The 22,577-nt window shown below is 41.3% G+C and overlaps 1 protein-coding gene across 6 annotated transcripts in view; it reads left to right on the top strand.

Annotated features, from left to right (window-relative positions):
* Window positions 1-3,220: 3,220 nt before the first annotated feature.
* PRDM2 (PR/SET domain 2) overlaps window positions 3,221-22,577 on the top strand; it is a 112,912-nt gene continuing 93,555 nt past the window's right edge. For all 6 annotated transcript variants that reach the window (XR_008200716.1, XR_008200717.1, XR_008200718.1 and 3 more), the window contains exons 1-3: window positions 3,221-3,269; window positions 20,498-20,615; window positions 22,198-22,301. Coding sequence is in view for 3 of the 6 variants with exons in the window: in XM_052653495.1 (XP_052509455.1) it covers window positions 3,261-3,269; window positions 20,498-20,615; window positions 22,198-22,301 (231 nt within the window). In the remaining 3 variants the exon portion in view is untranslated. The remainder of the gene's footprint in view (window positions 3,270-20,497; window positions 20,616-22,197; window positions 22,302-22,577) is intronic.

Here is a 22,577-nt window from a genome sequence, read left to right as displayed (position 1 = left end):
TTCCTGACCCAGGGATCAAACCCGCATCTCCTGCATTGGTAGACTGGTTCTTTACCATTGAGCCACCAGGGAAGCCTGAAGAAAGGATACTGCTGCTGCTGCTAAGTTGCTTTAGTCGTGTCCAACTCTGTGTGACCCCATAGACGGCAGCCCACCAGGCTCCTCCGTCCCTGGGATTCTCCAGGCAAGAACACTGGAGTGGGTTGCCATTTCTTTCTCCAGTGCATGAAAGTGAAAAGTGAAAGTGAAGCCCCTCAGTCGTGTCTGACTCTTAGCGACCCCATGGACTGCAGCCCACCAGGCTCCTCCATCCATGGGATTTTCCAGGCAAGAGTACTGGAGTGGGGTGCCATTGCCTTCTCCGGAAGAAAGTATGAATGCCGTCTAATTTGGACAGAGAGGAAACAGACAGTGTAGAAAGTCAGATTATTATTAACTCATGTAACAATCTGAATTACAAGTTTTTCATTAACAAATTGAGATTCATGGAAATAAATGAAAGAGTAAGATGTTTTAAGTACTTTAATATTTTAGCTCTTCATTTTTAGATGTCACAGTATCTGAGTTGTTTGGTTTGTGCCTGTGAGCTGGCAACTATGAAAGGGGAGGAAAAGGGAGGGAAAATTTATTAAATAAAGAGGGAAAATAAGTGAAAAGCAGATGGAAAGAAGGAGATAGCGTCTCAGAAAATGGCTGCTCTATCCTTCCATGTCCTTAGGATGAAAACCCTGGTGTCATCTTTGACTTCCTCTGTTTTTTTTTTTCCCCCCATACCTAGCATCAAATCTGGCAGCAAATCCTGGGGACTGTATTTTAAAAATAGATCAGGATCTGCTGACTTGTCCCATCTCTCCTATGTGGGCCAAGACCCCATCATCTCTTGCCTAAATGGGGACATTAGCCTCCTAAGAGGTCTGCTCGCTTCCACCCTACTCCCTTACAGTCTCCTTTTAAATCTAAGTCACGCTAGGTTGCTTCTGCCACCGTAAGCCTCCCAGTGGCTTTCCATCTCTGGATGAAAAAGCTGTAGCCATTCTGGTGAACAGTGCTTACCTTGCAAAGTTTATGCTTAAATCTGTCTCTCCTGTTCTCCACCCCACTCTGTACCATTGTGTCCTGCACTTGGCCTCTTGTCTGCTGTGTACAGTCTTACTTCTTATGATGCTTCTTCTCCATCCCTTGTTGACTCTCAGCTCCTCACTTTCTGCTTTCTCAGTGAGGCCTTCTCTGACCATGTGATGGATTAACTGGCCAGTGTTGCGATAGAGATGATAATTCCTGTCTCCCTCTCCAGGTGCCTGTTTTTCTCAAAAGTACTTTGAGTATCTGACATACTACACATTTTGCTTGCTTATTTGTTAGAGGGCAGGGATCTGTCTGCTCACTGCTCAAAAGTAGAGCTTGGCATATAGTAGGTGCAAGGTGAGGCAGGAATAAAAAAGCTGGTGAAATATGGTTCAGAAGCCATAGCAGAAACAAAAGTTACCGAGTAATTTTAGCTTTCTTGATTCTCTGTCATTAGTTGAGAAACTAACCTTGTGAAAATTAACTGAGCTGGTTTGTGACGGTAGCCCAGAGCCTGGTTGTCTTAGAGGAAGCTTCCTAATGATAATCAATGATTCTTGCAAGAAGGAAAAGACAGAGCAAAGGAAATGGTAAAACATCTTTCCAAAGATCTTTCTTATTAAAACATTTGCATTTTACTACAGGGGTTTTTTCCTTCCCCCGGAAAGCTAGTCTTCATGGCCAGTGTTAGTAAATCCATTTATAAAAGTGTAGTGAGAGGGTAGATGAAATCCCTGCCATTTCTTTCACTCCTGGGTGCCTCAGGTGTCACCAGGGCCCTCCTGGTGGAACTGTATAGCCATAATAGAAAAGGCTTAATTTCAGTGAAGAATATGTATGCTAAGGAAGGACATGTTAAATGTATGTGAGAAAGATGCTGAATATTACAAAGTTAAAGGAATGAACTTCATGGGTTAATTACCAGTTTTCTGAAATCATATTCACTGCGTATTTACTTCTGCAGAGTGTATATTGATTTGGCTAGCACTGAGCTTTCTAACAAATTGCAAGTTGTCAAATACATTACCTGTGCCAGTTATGAATAAAAACTAGTTCAGGTGACTAGGCCTTAACTTAAATACAGTGCCTTTGACTGTTAAAGGTGTTCAGGTGAGTGTGGTTAAAGACCTCAAGGAGAAAAATCTGAAATAATCCTTACTAATGAAACCGGGAGAAATGTCAAAGCACTGTTCTTGGTGATAGGGGCCAGGCAGTATGTTTTAGGATGAAGAATGTCCCGAAGTTATAATTTCCTGGGGTATTAGCAGTTAGAACATGAAGTGCAACGTGAGTCTTGTGGGTCTAGGAAAGAAACATGAATGTAGGTAAATCCGTGAAGAAATAGAATTCTATTTAATGATGTGTATATATGCATGATGAAAACAGGAATATTACAGTGGCAGTGCTACTTTCATGATTTCCATAGATTATGAATGACTCCTAAGAGAGAAGGTTGCAGAAAGGACCATCTTCAGAGATTGTTCTTTAGGAACAAGGATGTCATTTGCATTTGCAAGAAATAATTCTGTCTTCCCATTCCTATACTATGAATAAATTGAAGAAAAATTTTAAAGGAGTAATTGTAGTTCTTTCCAAACAGCTTTTACTAAAATATTTGCATTTTACTACAAGGTTTCCATTCTTTTTCTCAAAGAGAAGTCTCCATGGAAATGTTAGTAAACTCACCCTTTCTGCTTCAGGAACTTGAAAAACAAAATAATGTATAGGGGTCTAATTGTGTTTGTATTCAACACAGTATTGATGTAAGTCAAAGAAGAACCTTTACATTGCTTAATAAATTACTCAGCACTGCTTTGTGTTTCTGCTAACAAAGCTAATTTATTTCTTCTTAGGTATGCTTCAGTTCCAAAGAAAAAATCTGATGTCATTCTAATGAGTCTGCTTTCAATTGTAGAGTACAATGAAGCCCCAGTAAAGGATAGTAAGACATCTATTTTATTGTAGATAATAAATCTGCAAAGTAAGTTCTTAGCGTAGATTGAAGTTGATCTAGCACGGAGTTGCTTTATGAATAGTCCTTTGAGCAGACTCTACAGTTCTGTATGTGGTTTTAAATCACTGTAAATTTGTAGGCAGGTACATATCACAATTGTCTGTTTTTCTTTTTAGGGCTCATGTAATCAAAGAAGTTTCTTTGTTGTGTGTATCTTTTCAGAACACAACAGGAATTGAAAATGAATCAGGTGAGTTTAAAAATAAGAATTTATACGAATACATTATCTAGATGTTAGATCAGTTCTTAATTTTTAAAAGATAGTAACACACACCTTCATTCCTCCTAGATTTTCCTTTCTGTTGCTTAATACCATTCATTAGTTCGTCATTTTCATAGTGTGTGTTTGTTCGTGGAATGGAGTGTGCATTGTCTTGGCGTGAGTTGGCGTTTCTGTGGCATTCTTAGGGACCTCAGTTCAGGCTTACTTTTTTTTTTTGCTTTCTCTGGTGTTATTTTGTTTTTGTTTTGAAGCTTATTAAGCTTCCATTTTTAGTGCTTTTTATTTTGTAATAACTCGTTGGTTGCAAGGAGAAAATTGAAAGTTATTTTCAGAGACCAAAACTGAATGGGAAACTTTAAGCCTTCTGTCCTTTAAAAACCAATTTAGAATAAAAACAAGAGGATGGATATTGAAACATAAGATATGTTTCTCCTTACAGGAGGGTGTGGGATTACCTGGAGATTAAATAATTCTGTAGCCTTAAGGGTGTTCTGATAAGTAGAACCAATTATGTAGATTTTATATATTCTAAGGTAGGATTCTTGTTTTCTAGTCTTAATATCTTTTCACTTGCAGTTACAGGAATGTATGGATATTAGAAGCGTTCTCTCTTGACATCTTTATAAAACTTTTTTTTTTTAATATGAAGGAAAGAACTTAAATATGAGAAGTCTGTAATTTTTGGTGCTTAGCTTAAAACTCTCAGGCTTGAAAACATTTTTCAACTGACAAATATCTTTATCAACTGAAACTTCAGACACCTTTTTTATTCTTTACAGGTGCCTCTTGCTGGAGATCACAAGTCCAATTTCATTAGGTGACCAGGTTTAATACATTCAGTCCTCTGTTGAGATTGAGAGATGTGAAATTTTTGGAATGGATTCTTTTGATTTATTTTCATTACTTTATCAAAAATTTGTTGATTTTAATGCAGAGGACCATACATCATAAAAAATGAATCTGGCGAACACATGGGGCACATGGTTTCTATTATTCTTAAAGCTTGCAGATTTACTGACATGCTTTTGAAGGCAAATTATTTTTGAAATGGCGAGATGGGGGAGGGAAAAAGAGAATAGAATGGATTTTTTCATAGTCACTGTCCATCAAAGTTATGTGCATATACATGTCATAAAGTTCATTTATTTTCCTCTTTTAAGATTGAGTCTTAATGCTGATCTTGACTCCTCATGGAACTTGCTTTTCTACTGTCTCAGAGCTGTTGTTAGAGGAGTCTTGATTCTGGACTGGAATGATGGTGAAAGGTTCCAAAGCGGAATCTAAATATTGACATCACTTAGGTTGCATCACTCTTCAGTGTCATTTATTTCAGGTGGCTAACTGTACTAAGCTAGTAATATTTTATTTCAAGTATATTTAGACCTGTTTGACACCTCACACTTTTGCTTTAATATTGCAGTTATATCAGAAGAACTTGCATTTAAGGAAAGTCCACATGACATTCAAAGAGTTGGAGCAATGACCAGTTCTTTTTTTGGCTCTTTTACGGTTTCTTGCAGAGGACTCCCTTTGATGCCAAATATCAGTGGGAAAGGGTCCTCTTATGTTTCTAACGGCTAGCACATTTCTGATTTGGGTGTAACTTTAGTGGTCTGGTAGTGATGAAACTTTTATTTGGATTATAAAAATGTCCACTTTTTATAGTAAAATTTTCAGCATCTTTAGTTATATTTTTATTCTTTGAAGAGTATTAGTCTTATGATACTGAGACCTGATTATTATATCATGACATACAATCTGTGAGTATTTTTCAACAACTGTCCCATCTCCATGATTTTTAAAAATTATGAATTGTTTTAGGACATTTGCTGTTTTTCCCTCTTGTGTTTATTTTTATTTTCAGCCAGTGAAATTGAGCAGTAAGTGCCTGAAAAGCCTCGAAACAACTACACAAAAATTTAGATATTAAGCAAGTTTTAACTTGAACAGGGTTAATTTTTAATGAAAATCTTGATGATGACTTTAGGGTTAGATATTTCTCTCTAGGGCCTGGTCAGCATTGCTTTGGTGAATCTTATGGTTGGTATGTAAGTTTCTAAGACAATATCATGGAGTCTGTCATTTATACATGCCTGACAGCTGAGTTTTAGGGACTGAAGGATCCTGGGAGTCAGCATACCATACTGTTTACAAGTAAGTCCTTTAGAAGAAACCACAGAGTCCAAAGCCTTCTGGCATTTTAAGCACTGACTGTTGAAGCAGCTATTTGAACTGCTGTCTTATCAATCACTGTTCCAAGGCATTGCAGGTGTAGCAGGCCAGGCTGTATCTCCCCCTTTAGCCCTGGGATCCACAAAGCTCTAGGCCCACATGCTCTTTGCTTATTTTCTCTTTCTGTCTGTTCTCAGCACTTAAGCTTTTCTTATTGTCCCTTATCTTCCTAATTTAGAACCCAGCCTTTCCAGACCCTGTACCGTCTCCCCTCACTCTCCATTTTCTTTTCTTTCTACTTTCAAATCGTAGATATGTTTTGCTTGCTTCACTATCATTCCATACCCATCCCTGTTAACTGAGATGTTCCACAATTCTTATCTTTTCCTAGATTTTTCTAGGAGAAACCAGAACTTTATAATTGGCTGTCCCAGAGTTTAGAATGCTTTACTTTATAGAACATCCAGGGCCACCAAGTCCCATAATGTAAATATGTTCATAGTGGCTTAAAGTAGATGTGCTAAAGTTTAATGCCACTTGCTGTCTAGTGAGTACTGAATCAACATGCCGGGCACTGTAGTGTGTGTTACATATATATTCTCCTAACTCAAGTCTTTGCAGCCACTGTATGAAGAGTGTGGTGGTTTGGTCACTAAGTTGTGTCCAACTCGTGTCTAACTCTCTATGAAGAGTAGGTATGAGAAGTATTTTATGGATGAAGACATTAAGGCCAGAGGCCCATGATCTCTCAAATATTAAGTGACAGAGCTCTGTGTCACACCCAGGCTGGTCAGATTCCACAGCCCAGGTTCTTGATTCCCACACTATACTGCCACACTGGTCAGGATGAGTTGTGTTATGCTGTACTTACAGACAGGCAGCTCCAAAATCTCAGCATCTTATACAGCAACTGATTTCTTGTTCTTGCTAACATCCAGTATGGATCTACTATTGTATTAATAGTTGCTTAAGAACCAAGGATGACGGAGGCTTTGTGTCAGTACACATGTCTTTTACATAATTGGCCAAAGTTACTCCTATGGCTACATCTAATTTAAAACTCAAGAGGGGAAAGCAGTGCAAACCCATCAGGTGCTTAGGAGGAGGAGAGAACTATAACTATTTAGGTAGAGCCCAGTGATTTTCCCCTGCTTTATCAAGATATTTTGATGTATAACATTTTGTAGTTTTAAGCCCTAATGGTTTAATACAGGTGTCTTGATGACTAACTTATTGAGTCACACAGTTTTTTTTAAGAACCATTATATAACTCATTGCTATGAATATATGAAACTTTGTCAGTATAATAGATTTATGATTTGCTATTGTTTTAGTTGCTGTCGTGTCCAACTCTTTGCGATCCCATGATGCCAGTCTACTCTGTCCATGGGATTTTCGAGGCAGGAATACTGGACTGGGTTACCATTTCCTTGTCCAAGGGATCTTCCTGACCCAGGGACCTAACCTATGGCTTCTGCCTCATCTCCTGCATTTCAGGTGGATTCTGTACTGCTGAGCCACCGGCAGCAACTTAATATATTGATCAATCATCCATGGTATTGTCAGTAATGAGTAGCAAAGCAATTTAGCCTTCCAAACTTGTTCTAAAATTTTACATACTGAAATAAGCTTTTAATCACTGATGCTGCAGATCCAACTCTTAGAATTGTAATAAGCTGTCAGAATAATGGAAAGATCCAGAGTGCATTACTTTAGCTGTTCTGAATGTTCTCTCGTCCCCTCTTTTGTCCTGCATAGACTGGATCCCATGTGTTGTGAATTCTGCCTGCAGGGAACTAGACAGGCAAGGGCTGTGCTTTGTAACTTACCTTCTCTTAGAGGGAGACAGTTAAAAAGCAGGATGACAAACAAGATAATTTCAGATAGTGAAAATTGCTGTGAAGACGGTGAAATAGGGTAATGTGATAAAGAATGATGGGTGAAGATGGGGGAAGGGTCTCTGGATTACATGGTCAGGGAAGGCTGTTCTGAAGAACTGATTAAAAATAGAACAGAGACTCAAGTAATAACCAGGAACCAGATGTGTGTAGCTCTGGGGAAAGAAAATTATTGGCAGTGTGAACAAATAGTGAGTGCATAGACCGTGAGGTGAGAATGAGCTTGCTGGTTCAAGGAACAGAGAGTAGCCGGGGATGGTGCTTGGTGAGCCTTAGGGACTCTGGATAGGATGAAGTTGATGTGAGAGGTGAGGGCCAGTTTTGTAGGACTTCCTGGGTATTCTCAAACGGTAAAGAATGTGCCTGCAATGCAAGAGACCTGGGTTCAATCCCTGGGACAGGAAGATCCCCTGGAGAAGGGCATGGTAACCCACTCCAGTATTCTTGCCTGGAGAATTCCATGGACAGAGAAGTCTGGTGGGCTCCAGGCCATGGGATCGCAAAGAGTCAAAGATGACTGAGCGACTAACGCTTTCACTTCACTTTTAAGGGCCATGAGAAGTTATCTTTTATTCTGAATGCAATGGAGGAGCCTTCCCTGGTGGCACAATAGATGGGAATCTGCCTCCCAATGCAGGAGACATGGGTTCGCTCTCTGGTTCAGGAAGCCACATGCATCAGAGCAGCTAAGCCCACATGCCACAACCACTGAACCTGCGCTTTGGAGTCCAGGAACCATAGCTGCTGAGCCCATACAGCTAGAGCCCCTGCTCTGCGATAAGAGAAGTTAACGACAGCGAGAAGCCTGCACGCAACAACAAAGACCCAGTGCAACCAAAAATAAATGCATTTAAAAAATAAATGCAATGGGAAGCCACTGGACAGAGACATACTCTGATTTCTGGTTTTGTAGAATGTCACTTTTCCTGCCTTGGGGAGATGAGATTGTTAGTGGGCAAGAGTGTGCTAATATGTTTGTTCACTATTAACACCATACTTGAGGACAGCTTCTTCAGCTGGACAGCCTAATGGACCTGCCAGCCTTCTGAAAGAGGGCACTTTTTAATGTGTTTTTGGAACTGTTTGACTGCTGTTCTCTTGCAAAGATGGTGTATGTGATTTTCTTGTTCTTTGTCTTATCTGCTTATCCTTTCTGCAGTTTCACTCATTCCTTAACCAAGTACAATTTAATGCTATTTCAGGAGGCTAAAGCTCATTTTATTTTTTTTTTCCCCAGCATCTAGAACAGTAACCAAGAATATTGTTTGCAAGTCTAAACAAAAAAGAATTTCCATGGAATTTGAGTGTTTTAATACTCTCTGATTCAGATGTTTTTGCTGGTGACAACAATTGCTGTGGTGATTAGTATTAGTCTGTTGTGCAAGAATATGTATTGTATTGTGAATATGCTATGTTGTGTACTTAAGGGATATTGAATCTGAACTCTCCTGTCACCTACTGCTGTTGCCCCCCACCCCCCACCCCCCGCCTCCACCCCAGTGCTGGTTTTGGTCAAATCGATATTTAAGAAACGAGGCGCTTTAATTAAATAGGTTAAAACTGATACAGTGACTTGCAATCAATCTCTGGGTGAAGTGTATAAAAGGAGTTACTGATAGAAATTTAAGTGAAATGTCAGTAAAGCTTGTTTCTTCTTATACTCTTAAAAATGAGGACATTAGTATGAGATGTCACATGCAGTCTTATGTAATAGCAGCCAGTGCCACTGCTCTGCTATGTGCTAAACCCAGTGTCTGTATCTGAGACTGGAGAGCAGGTGGAGCAGACTGGTTCCAGGCCACATGTGGTATTGGATCAGACCTGTGGTCATTGTGAAGACCAGAGTGGGCTTTGCTTAGGGAGATGGGACATTTGTGGAGGTTTTTGAGCAAAATAATGCTTGACTTGGGTTAAAGAAAAACCTTGAAGAATTTTTTCTATGGCATTGACATTTTCGTTCTTTATTTTCTTGGAGCATTAAACTTTCATTTTTGTTGTTGTTGTTTAGTCACTAAGTCACATCTGACTCTGTGATCCCATGGACTGCAGCACACCAGACTCCTCTGTCCTCCCTCTGTCTCCTGGAATTTGCTCAATTCATGTCCATTAAGTTGGTGATGCTATCAAACCATCTCATCCTCTGCCGCCTCTGTCTCCTTTTACCTTCAATCTTTCCCAGCATCAGGGTCTTTTCCAGTGAGTTGGCTCTTCTCATCAGGTGTCCAAAGTATTGAAGCTTCAGCTTCAGCAGTAGTCCTTCCAATGAATATTTAGGGTTGATTTCCTTTAGGATTGACTGGTTTGATCTCCTTGCAGTCCAAGAGACTCTCAAAAGAGTCTTCGCCAGCACCACAGTTCAAAAGCATCAGTTCTTTGGCGCTCAGTCTTCTTTATGGTCTAACTATTACATCCATTCATGACTACTGAAAAAACCAAAATTGTGACTGTATGGACCTTTATGGGCAAGGTGATGTCTTTGCTTTTTCATAGGCTGTCTAAGTTTGTCATAGCTTTCCTTCCAAGGAGCAAGTTTCATTTTAGCATGATTTAAAGAGACAGTGTAGGATTCACTTCGTTATTTTACTTTAAAATCAACTTTGAGGTGTAATTTACATATAGTAAAATAGACTCATTCAAAAGAGTGTTGACGAATGTTCACACTCATGGCACTACCCACCACTCTCAATATATAGGGCATTTCCATCATCCTCAAAAGTTCCTTCTTGCTGCTCTGCACCCCTCAGCCTCCACCCCAGGTGGCCACTAGCTTGCTCTCTGTCCCTGTGGTTTGGTCTTTTCTGTTCAAGACTTCCAGGTAAATGAAATCATATAGTATGTGTTCCTTCGTGTTTATCTCCCTTTGGCCAGCATATGTTTTTGAGATTGATCCATTGGTTCTGCATATTAATGGTTTATTTATTCCTTTTACAGGAAATCTTTTATGGGAGACCATCTAACCATCTAGAGAAATCTGTTTGTAATATTTCTAAAGATTTGGTGAAACTATGGGATGGCTGCTATCTTTCATTTTCAGTGTCTCTCCTGCTTTTTTTGTAATCCTAAAAATGTATGGTATAAAATATCAGAACCACTTTTGCTGTTGTAGCATATCATTAATATAGAATTTTATTTTTTGTAGGTAACTCTAAATACCAATTTGATGTTAAAGACTTAAAAAAGCTTTCCAAGTAAAGTGATTCCAATCTGTTATAACTTGAACCTCAATTAGAGAACGTGTAGTTTAGGAAACTAATGCATTGAATAATGACAGCACTTAAATCTCATTTTGAATCATGTATTCTACTAGGTAAATAGCAACTTTTATAAAATCCAGGACATTGTCTTTTGGTTAGCAAATGTTAGGTTATTTCTGAAATTTGAAAAAGAAATTAGCAACTCGAGCAGCATTTCCTTACATAACTGTAGAGGGCACTATGGCAGGAGGCTTACCTTTCTTCTTGTTCAGATGTTACTGCTTCGTTAGAGAAGGTTACAGGGCAGCTGAGCTCTGCCTCACCTTTGCTGTCTTGTGACTCATATTTCTCCTTCAGTCCTGGCTTTGCCTCTCCAGCTGTGTGAACCTGGGCAAGTCACTGCCTTTTCGGTGTTTGTTCTCACCTGCTAAATAGGGATAGCAGTGGTTCCCATCCCATGTGATTGTGGGCAAGAGTAAGCAAGTAATAAATGTGAAGCACTGAGGCTTTATCGCATCTTGTCACGCCCCTGCTCCAAACCCTGCAGTGCCCCATGCTCTCCAAAGGCTGGTCTCTGAGGCTTGGTGGTGAAGGTGCTGCAGCACCTGGTGGCGGCCGCCTCTGCTTTCTCCTGGCTCACTCTGACCTGACCTCTTTTGGTTCGTAAACTTGCCAAAGCTTTTGTTTCCTCAGGATGTTTCTCTGGAACGCTTAGTCCTCCCACATGGCTCCCTCTCATCTTTCAAGACCAAGTCTCTATCATCTTCTCTGAGATGTGCCTGCCTCACCCCCAGCTACCCTAACTAAAACAGAGTTCCCTCCTTATCTCTGATTATCACAGTCTTCTTTCACTGGTCCCAGTGGGAACTCCCCATCAGTCTCCTGCATTAGCAAATAGGCAGGACCCCGCCTCCTCCTTGTTGCTTTCTTCGGTTCCTAGGGTAGCTGGTGCTGGCACGAGGGGCACCAATTGGACATCTGTTGGAAAAATGGGAATTGCTGTGCTATTTCAGGTTTAACGGATGGGCAGCGGGCATTGGAGGGAGGGATCAGAAACAGCATATTTTAAAGGCTCACCAGCAGTGTTTTGACTGTTGACCTCCCTCTGTTCCCTGAACCTTTTCCTGGCCTTTCTGACACCATGCTCCTGGTGCCCCTCCTGCCTCTGGGATGTCTTCGTCTAGGTCTCCTCTGCTCCTTTGACCCTGAAACAGTGGTGTCCTGAGGGCTGGTCCTCACCATTCTCTTGCTCTCTGCTTCCTGGTCTCATCCACTTCCTTGGATTCTGTTACCAGCTGAATCCATCTCCTCTTAAAGCCATCATGGCTCCGGTACCTCCTGGCACTTGACTGTCAGACGCTTGTTTGTTTGATTGCTCTCAGTGACCACTGCTCTGAGCTAGGCATCTGTGCAGGGCTCTGGGTGTGAGGCAAGTGAAACAGACCTGCCCAGTGTGTCTGGGACCTGTTTGCTAGAGAGACCATCAACCAGGCCAGACTGTAAGTATGTCAGAGTGTAGTGTGCAATGAAAGGCAAGAGTGGGAAGCAGGCCTGATAGGGACCCTGCTGGGTAGGACTGTGGGGACAGGCTTCCTCTGGATGGGGAGGGGCATACAGTGTACACACACACACACTCTCTTGGGAATCCCCAGGCCTTTGCTGAGATCGCAGCAGCCCCACCATCACACAGACACACACACACACACACATACACACAGATACAGACACAGACACACACACACTTGTTTGGGAATCCCCAAGCATTGCTGAGATGGTAGCAGTCCCACCATCTGGGGCTTAAAAGCAAAAGGTAAGAACTCTGTTTTCCTTGTCCATTCTTACAGGAGCCCAAAGGGGACAAAAAGCTGTTGCCTTTAATATATCTCAGTTTGTTCTAGTCTCTTTTAGTTGTTGTTCTTTAGTGATTAGCCATGAAACCCTTAAAAAAAGCCAAACCCTTGTGCCTGTAGGGGAACAGCCCCTCCCGTCGTACTTAGGAAGCTGTGGGGGTGAGGGGGCCTGACTGTGTGGCTCCGGCCTCCTCCCTTGATCCTCTTGTCACCACACACTCCTGTTCTCTGCCTCTTGGTACTGAGCTAGGATGTGCCAGAAGGTCAGGGGTGGTCTTCCTTAGTCCAGCCATCCTCAAGATTTTTGTTTACGTCAATTATGTATTTAGATATTTCCCGTGAAATTGAAACAGGTTTTAGGGAGAAATAGATTCACAGGAAATTGTAAAAGTATTAATAGTAGAGCCTTGTGTGATCCTTTGCACTCAGCTTCCCCTGATGGTAACGTTTTTACTCCAGTGCAGTATCAACACCAGGAAATCAACATGGTCCAGTGATATTAGTCAGACTATAGGCCTTATTCATGACTCAGAATATTGAAAACACAAGGTTAAACAATCACACATTCTATTAGCCAGTGGAATGATGACATCATCATATGTCAAAGGCTCCAGAAAACTCCCCTGTACACACCTGAGAGTCAAAAAGGCAGGTGGCGTCTTAGAATGATTATAAAAATGGCCCTGACCGTATGGATGCCAGAAAGGGACTTTCCAGGCATCTCCGGGTTGCAGTGATGGTTTAGTAGTGAAAATGTGGACACCTGTATGGGTTTACTTTGGCTCCATGACTCTGTGATATGGTATTTGAGAGTCTTGCCCCTGAAGCCGACTGTTCGGGTTTGAATCCTAGCTTTGCCACTTACTGGCTGTGAGCACAGGCAGGTTTCAGTTTCATCTGTAAAATGTGGTTATAACAGGACCCACCGCTGGGTGGTAGTGTAAAGATTACATGAGGTGCTGCAGAAAGAGCTTGGAATTGTGCCTGGTTAGTACCTTAAGTACTGTCAGTGTTTGCTGTGAATATGGTGAGGACTCTCTGAGGCCATGTGTGGAAAGTGCTTGGTAGCACAGAGCTTGGCCCAGAGGAAGGCGCGAGAGTCCTGTTCCCTGAGCTTCCACCATTCAGCTTGGAAGGTCACCCTTGTTCAGAGGATGAGTATCACAAGAAAGCATAGAGGACCTTTGAGAGGCTCTGCAGCAAAGTCAAAACTGGAGACTCCAAATACCTATAAGGTTTTTTTGTGTTAGGAAGCAGAGCAGGAGCAGTCCCTCTGCTGGTGGTCTTGAGGAGGAGGGCTGGGTCAGCTGTGTTAACCGTTGTGTCTTACCTGCCAGGATGTGCCAGCACTCGGGGGGTGTTTGTTAGTGACCGAGTGATGGGCAGGATGCTTGTGGCCATTGATTGGGGCAGAGAGGGGATACTGACTTTCACTTTGAGATAGGAATTTGTGACATAGAATTAAGGAGATCAGTTAATAGTTAATAACTACATAGCTTACTAACTTAATCTTACTATGTTAAATCTGATACTACCATTCCAGATCAGTTCACTGATAACTTGTTTCGCTAAGTAGGGAATTCAAGAGTTCTTACACTTTTTGTTACATAACAGGTAAATAGAGACTCCTCATAGTTTCTACTGTACTTGTCACAGTGATCAGTTTCAGAAATCTTTGAAATGGGCCTGGGCCTTGATTCTGGGCTATTTCAAATCCTACAAGATGTTGCTGTGAAAGTGCTGCACTCAGTATACCAGAACATTGGAAAACTCAGCAGTGGCCACAGGACTGGAAAAGGTCAGTTTTCATTCCAATCCCAAAGAAACACAGTGCCAAAGAATGCGCAAATTACCACACAATTGCACTCATTTCACATACTAGCAAAGTGATGCTCAAGATTTTCCAAGCAAGGCTTCAACAGTACGTGAACTGTGAACTTCCAGATGTTCAAGCTGGATTTAGAAAAGGCAGAGGAACCAGAGATCAAATTGCCAATATCTGTTGGATCATCAAAAAAGCAAGAGAGTTCCAGAAAAACATCTATTTCTGCTTTATTGACTATACCAAAGCCTTTGACTGTGTGGATCACAGCAAACTGGAAAATTCTTTGACAGATGGAAATACCAGACCATCTTACCTGCCTCCTGAAAAATCTGTATGCAGGTGAAGAAGCAACAGTTAGAACTGGTCATAAAACAACAGACTGGTTCCAAATCAGGAAAGGAGTACAGCAAGGCTGTATATTGTCGTCCTGCTCATTTAACTTCTATGCAGAGCACATCATGAGAAATGCTGGACTGGATAAAGCACAAACTGGAATCAGCATTGCTGGGAGAAATATCAGTAACCTCAGATATGCAGATGACAGCACCCTTATGACAGAAAGCGAAGAACTAGCAGAGATATTACTTTGCCGACTAAGGTCCGTCTAGTCAAGGCTATGGTTTTTCCAGTGGTCATGTATGGATGTGAGAGTTGGACTGTGAAGAAGGCTGAGCGCCGAAGAATTGATGCTTTTGAACCGTGGTGTTGGAGAAGACTCTTGAGAGTCCCTTGGACTGCAAGGAGATCCAACCAGTCCATTCTGAAGGAGATCGGCCCTGGGATTTCTTCGGAAGGAATGATGCCAAAGCTGAAACTCCAGTACTTTGGCCACCTTATGTGAAGAGTTGACTCATTGGAAAAGACTCTGATGCTGGGAGGGATTGGGGGCAGGAGGAGAAGGGGACGATAGAGGATGAGATGGCTGGATGGCATCACCGATTCGATGGACGTGAGTCTGAGTGAACTCCCGGAGATGGTGATGGACAGGGAGGCCTGACATGCTGCAATTCATGGGGTCACAAAGAGTCGGACAAGACTGAGCAACTGAACTGAACTGAACTGAAAGAGCCTCTTGATGAAAGTGAAAGAGGAGAGTGAAAAAGTTGGCTTAAAACTCAACCTTTAGAAAAGTAAGATCTTGGCATCTGGTCCCATCAGTTCAGTTCAGTTCAGTCGCTCAGTCGTGTCCAGCTCTTTGTGCACTTCATGGCAAATAGATGGGGAAACAGCGGCTGACTTTATTTTTCTGGGCTCCAGAATCACTGCAGATGGTGACTGCAGCCATGAAATTAAAAGATGCTTGTTCCTTGGAAGAAAAACTATGACCAACCTAGACAGCATATTAAAAAGCAGAGACATTACTTTGCCAACAAAGATCTGTCTACTCACAGCTATGGTTTTTCCAGTGGTCATGTATGAATGTGAGGTGGACTGTAAAGAAAGCTGAGCACTGAAGAAGTGATGCTTTTGAACTGTGCTGTTGGAGAAGACTCTTGAGAGTCCCTTGGACTGCAAGGAGATCCAACTAGTCCATCCTAAAGGAAATCAGTACTGAATATTCATTGAAAGGACTGATGCTGAATCTGAAACTCCAATACTTTGGCCACCTGATGCAAAAAACTGACTCATTTGAAAAGACCCTGATGCTGGGAAAGATTGGGAGGAGAAGGGGATGACAGAGGATAAGATGGTTGGATGGCATCACTGACTCAATGGATATGAGTTTGAGTAAGCTCTGAGAGTAGGTGATAGACAGTGAGGCCTGGTATGTTGCAGTCCATGGGGTGGCAAAGAGTTAGACACGACTGAGCGACTGAACTGAATTGAACTTGATTCTGGGACAGCAGAGATGGGCCTCTGGGAGGCTGCTGGCCCGTCTGGAGGGAGGAGTGTGCAGCCTGGCCTCTGCCCCTCTCATTCTGTGTGGTTCATGTCTCTCCAGTGGCATTACCCTGCGTCCCTCCCCCGCCACAGCTCTGGACATGTCGGTCTCTTTGCCTGTCTGATCCCTGAATTCACCACACTTATTCCTGTCTCAGCAAGGTCCTCTCCTGGCCTGTTTTTCCTGCATGTTGTCACCCAATTTCCTTCTTGCTTCTCGAGAGGTCTCCCATGAGCACTTTGTCTGAAATACACCTTTTCCTTTCTCCCTTCACTGTGTCCTGTTCTCATTCTTGATTTCTCTTCAGAGCATCAATAGCTACCAAGCACTGTATATCTTTGTTTAATTTTGTCCATCTTCTTCGCTAGAGTGACACAGTATTGAGGTATGTGTGATGCTTAAAACATTACCTGGCCCACAGAACGGACTCAGAAATCTTGTAATAAATCGAGACGCTTCAGTTTCTTTTAGAGAAAATCAACCTGAGACGTAGTCCCAGGCCTGTGATTCTTTAGTGTATGAACCAAGGTTACCCTGTTTGGATTATAGTATTACATGTAATATATGTATAAAACCCCAGTTTCCCAATTATGGATATGTTGAGAAGTAAAATTTTCTTTTAAATATGCTTTTGTTCCAAAGGTTTACTTGTCAAATGATTGCTTGAAATCGAGAGCATGCCACATTTTCTGAAAAAGAATCCTTACATTGACCCAGAAATACCTATCTCAAATTCAGGCATGCATAGAGAAAATACTTTCAGATAGATGACTCAGCTGTGCTTTCCCAGCCTTCTTTTTTCTAAAAAGTTTAAGTTAACTTGCAAGAATCACTTATTCATTCAAGTATATAAGTGACAAATGTTTCAGGTCTGCTGCTGAGTATTGAAAATGGAGCATGGAGTAAGGTGGATGCCATCTGTCTTCCTTGCAGTCTGATGGGGGAGGTACAGTAAACATAATTATACAAGCAATTATTTAAAATTGTGATAAGAGCTATGAAGGAAAAATAAGGAAGGAGAGAGGATGGTTCTGTTTAGGCAAGCCATCCTACCTCTACTTCTGACTTCCTAAAAAATGTTCCCTGCAGTTTCCAGCAGTAGGCATCACAGTGGAGGTTCTGACAGCTGGAGAGGTGAGAGGAAGGCCCTGGAGCTGGCCAGTGTCTGGAAGGAGGTCCTCGGGTTTTAGTTGAGCCCTGTTGTAGTGTGAAGGATACTAAAACAGGAAAAAAGCATTCCTCTTCTAACTAAAGGAGCCCAAATTAAAAATCATGGATTTGCTAAAGGCAAGTAAGTATGTATATGGGAATTTTTCTTGTTTCTTTTTCCTATGGTACTTCTGCTGACATCCTTTATATTCCCAGGTGTCTCAGAAATTTTAATATAGATGGTCTCCAACTTAGACTCAAGTTACAAATTTCCTGTGAGGATGACCATTCCTGCCTTACGTTACCATCTCCTGTTGACATTTCTGTGGAAATTTGGAGATTTTAGGGCAGAAGTTGTTAGATTGTATTTCAACAGAATCTTTTCCTTTTGAACTCTTTGCTTTGCTGAGGTACAATTGACAAAACTGTAAGATACTTAAACTGTGTGTACATTGTGGTGGTTTGATATACCTACACATTGTGAAAGGATTCCTACTGTCCAGTTAGTTAACACACCCATCAGCTTGCATATTTCTCTTTTTCTTTCTTTTAGGGAGGAGGAGGGAGCATTTAAGTTCTACTCTCCTAGCATTTTCAGTTCTGTAGTACAGTGCTATCAACCAGAGTCACCATGTTTTACATTAGGACCTCAAAGCCGATCTAGCAGAATTTTAACTGTAAACACCACAGTGGTTATGGGCTTGGGCTCTGGGGATAGACAGAGACTCAGTTCCTGTCCTTGGGCAGCTTGGACCACTTCCCTAAGCCTCAATTTCCTCTTCTGTGTGTGTGTGGTAGTGGGGCAGGGAGCTGGGAGGAGGCACTAACAGGGCCTTCCTGTTGGTCTGTCTGGAGTAAACTGTCTTACACACAAGATGGTTAGCACAGTGCCTTGCACGGAGGCCCAAGGAAGTTCCAGTACACATTAAGTCTTTGAGTAGCTATCGTAATAGTGCCTGGAAGTATTAGTTTGAGTTAGCTGACACACTGTCTTTTCAAAGTTCCTGGGAAGGTCAGATGGTGTCACATCCTTTAGAATCTTTTCTAGGGTTCACTCTGAAAAAGAGGAAGGAAATTCCCACTTACCATACTAACTGGCTATGTGCTAATGACTGTGGCTATGGCCTGTTAATACTGCTTAATTTATCCAAGTTAGAAATAATTATTATGTAGCTTGGATATCAGTTACCAATGTAATACCTTTTCCCTCTTTTGAAAAATTTAGTCACATTTCCAAAATTCTGGTTTATAGATTAAAATTTTTTAAAAATGAGAGTACTGTATTTAGAAGTGAGAAATTTGTGTGCTAAATTTATTCACACTTTAGCTACTAAAAAATACCATAAGATCATTTTCTGGGGCAGTTTTGATATTCGCATGTTTAGGAAGGTGTTGAACTTGTGCTTGGTGATACTGTCAGGACCAAGGCCTAATCAAGCAGGATGGAAGTGTGTGTGCTTCTGGAGTACACACACCGTCACATCTGCCCTATCCAGGGAACGATCCCCAGGCCTTATGTGCCCACTTTTGTACATTCCAACTCAAAATAGCAGAGTAGACTTTCACTGGAGAAGGCAATGGCACCCCACTCCAGTACTCTTGCCTGGGAAATCCCATGGATGGAGGAGCCTGGTGGGCTACAGTCCATGGAGTCACTAAGAGTCGGACAGGACTGAGCAACTTCACTTTCACTTTTCACTTTCATGCATTGGAGAATGAAATGGCAACCCACTCCAGTGTTCTTGCCTGGAGAATCCCAGGGACGGGGGAGCCTGATGGGCTGCCGTCTATGGGGTCGCACAGAGTCGGACACGATTGAAGCGACTTAGCAGCGGCAGCAGCAGCAGCAGCAGACTTTCACAATGACTTGCTTGTTGTTGTGGGATCTACTTCTTTCCAAGCAGCCTGTTGATATTTTTTTTAAGTTGAAATGCTAGGAGTATAGAAATTTGAATGATACTCTCTCCTTGGCACAAAGCATTCTTAGAACTACAAGATCGTCATTGTGGGAAAATTAATCATTTTATCTTGGAGTTTGCTGCTTCCCTGCTGGCACAGAGAGACAGGAAAGAACCTGCCTGTGATACAGGAGATCCGGGTTTGGTCCCTGGATTGGGAAGATCCTCTGGACAAGGGAATGGCAACCCACTGCAGTATTCTTGCCTGGAGAATCCCATGGACAGAGGAGCCTGGCAGGCAATAGTCCCTGGAGTTGCAAGGAGTCGTACATGACTGAGTGACTTAAACTTCCACTTTGCTGTTTGCCTATGTTGGTCCCTTTGAAAGTCCTTCAGAAATATTTCCCTTTGCGAAGTAAAATAAAGAACATTCAGACTACAAAACCTATCATTCTTAGCGGGGTCGTGATCTGCACGTCAATTCTTTAGGGTCTGTGTGGTGCCAGTTAATAGCCACCTGATTTTCCTTTGATTTGAAAGTTTTAGAATAACAGTCATGATCTATGAGTTGACTCGGTTTTCCCCTTTCTATTCCCTTAGATTTCTATTTTTTTCCATTCCTTCAGATACAAATCTAATAGAAATTTTATATAATATTTACAATGAATTTTCGCATATACTTAGTAATTTCTAAATTCTCTATTTCTCTGAGACTGTAATTTTGAGGAGGTGTTGCTGTTTAGTTACTTGGTATACGGTGATATAGTACTGTTTCCTGGAAAGGTCACACTTCCGTGGAGGGCCCAAAATAAATTGTAGTGTTCTTGCTGGAAATTGTCAAGCTTTTGTTGGTGGAGGAATGAAAGCGTGGATGGGATGGGCGTCCAGTTGGCTGGCATGGCCTTTACAGCATGTGCCAAAAGTGTTCACTTAAATAGGGAGTGTTAATTTTTTTTTAACATCCCAAGATGCTGATGGTAGTCTTTGATTTAAAAGTAAGCTTAAGATGTAATTTGCTACCAGATTCTGTGGGAGATTAAAACAGTATGGTGCCGAAGGTTTACATATTTTTTAAATGGTCACAGGTGGCTGGAGCAAACGAAATGAACACAGACGTGCTTGAAGGTTACAGTGGTTTCCTTTGGAGACTCACAAACAAGCAAAAATGCACCTTCTGAAATGCTTGACATCATCGTTTTAGTCTGGCTTGCCAGCTTTAGGTTTCACTTACATTTTTGCATATTTGTTTATTGGACCAGAAAAAAAAGTCAAAACAGAACTAGGTTTTCTTCTTTTTGGTATTATCCTTCTGTTTCTTGACTTGCAGCACGCAGCTGAGCCTGTGGCAACCACGGAGACCCTGGCCGAGGTACCTGAACATGTGCTTCGAGGACTTCCGGAGGAAGTGAGGCTTTTCCCATCTGCTGTTGACAAAACTCGGATTGGTGAGTGCTAGGGTCAGGGGAGGAGAGGGCAGGGAGAGCGGGCTGTGGCCAGGCTTCCTCTGGGGGCTTCTCAGGTGGGGAGCTCACTCCAAAAGCAACACATATATACTCTTGGCTTGTTTTGAAGAGTTTGTTTTCCAGTTAAGAATCCAGGGTGGACAGGAACACCTTCGCACACACCCACCCTCCTTCGTGACTCAGCCTGAGCAGCCCCTTCCTCTGAGTCTCCCCAGTGCTCTTCTTCCCACAGAATGTATTGCTTCCGCCTCTGATTTCACTGTGATTTGTGTGATGATGGTATTATATTTATTTCATTATTTTGTATTTGTTTTCATATCCATCACTTGCATTGATCGTGAGTGCCTTCATTTCTTATTTATCTTTATGCCTCCAGTAACTGATGCTCTTCATGGGCCTCAGTGGGTATTTGAATGATGAGCATGTCCCAGTGCTTCTTCCTAGAATTTCTTGTTGAATATAGCCAAGCTTTTTTGTATTGAGTCTTGTTTTTGTGTTCTAATCTTTAGATAGAAGGCTAAGGAAATAAGTTACAAAAGTTAGAGTACAGTCTTAGAAGAAATCATGTTTATGTCCTGTTTTCTTTTTTTAAAGGTGTTCTTCTGATATTCTGATATATATGTGTGAATAAATTTTTAATAAATGCTTTTCCTAATTCTTGCTGAGAATTATTCAGTGAGTAATTTGTTCATGAAAGTGGTTGATTTTATCTCTCCACTAATTAGTTATTAGCTGGGATATCAAATGGGATTCATAGCAGATTTACAGGTGGTGGAATTAGTTCATCATGGCTGAGCCACTGGCTGAGACCACAGCTTTCATCTGCACATGAGGAAATTGAGCCCAAAAGGCAAGGGAGCATGTTCAGAGCAGTGCTGTCAGTAAGAGCTGCTGTGGCACTGGGTCCATCGACGGGTGTCTCCTGCTGTTTTACCCACTGCTTCTGCATCTTGTTTGCCTTATGGTCACTGTGAAGACTATAGAAATACCCCTGAGAATACCACAAAGCAGCATACGTCTTGGTTGGTTTAAACTCTGAAGAGTGAGTTGTTTAAGCTTTCAGGAAACAGAGCAGAGAGCAAAGAAACTTCAAAAACGTTTACTATAGGACACTATGTTTCTAACCATTTAAGGGTGTTTTTTCTTTCTTTTTTTTTGACAATTTGAAATCTGTAGAAAAGGAGAAAGAGGAACTTTGCATTTTTATTGCATTCGATATTTTTTTCTCTTAATTGTTGTGATTATCTCTTCTCCAAGTGTTTGTGATTATGCTATCTGGGTAATTTTACATGTAAGGATTAAAAAAAACCCATAAGATAATCTTTCCTACTTATAAAACAATATAGATTCTTTACAGGCTATTAGGAGAATACAGAAGACTGTTAAGAAGAAAAATAAAAATCCCCTTTGAATACTTGATTTAATTTGATTTTCTGTGATCTCAGTTAACATTGTCTTGCTTTTAGGGTGATTAGTCTTTTCAGTATTTTGTGAAACTGAATTGCTTTTAGTGCTTTAGTCTTTAACCACAATGCATTGTGAAACTGTTGGTTTTATTTTCTAGGTGTCTGGGCCACTAAACCAATTTTAAAAGGCAAAAAGTTTGGGCCATTTATCGGTGACAAGAAAAAAAGATCTCAGGTTAAGAATAATGTATACATGTGGGAGGTAAGAAATGCTCCTTGTCCTTTGCTTATCAGAATTCAGTACATTTTTAAAGGATTTGAAACGATTTATTTTAAAGGATTTATCTTCTCAGGATTTGACCTTCTGAAATTAATCAGTCAACTTAACATGTTCTTTAAAATAAAGAATATTTTTAATAGAAAATGTGTTTCCTTGGATACAGATTGCTGTTCACATTTGTAGTTTGAAAGTGCTTTGCTGTCTTCAACAATAAATGTCAAATTGGCGTTTTATTTGCCTCGTTCAGGTTGCTTTGCT

The sequence above is a fragment of the Budorcas taxicolor genome, chromosome 16, assembly GCF_023091745.1.
Source record: "Budorcas taxicolor isolate Tak-1 chromosome 16, Takin1.1, whole genome shotgun sequence".
In the NCBI taxonomy this organism is placed as follows: Eukaryota; Metazoa; Chordata; class Mammalia; order Artiodactyla; family Bovidae; genus Budorcas; species Budorcas taxicolor.
Note: the sequence above shows the minus strand (reverse complement) of the source record. Positions and strands in the feature narration are given on the sequence as shown.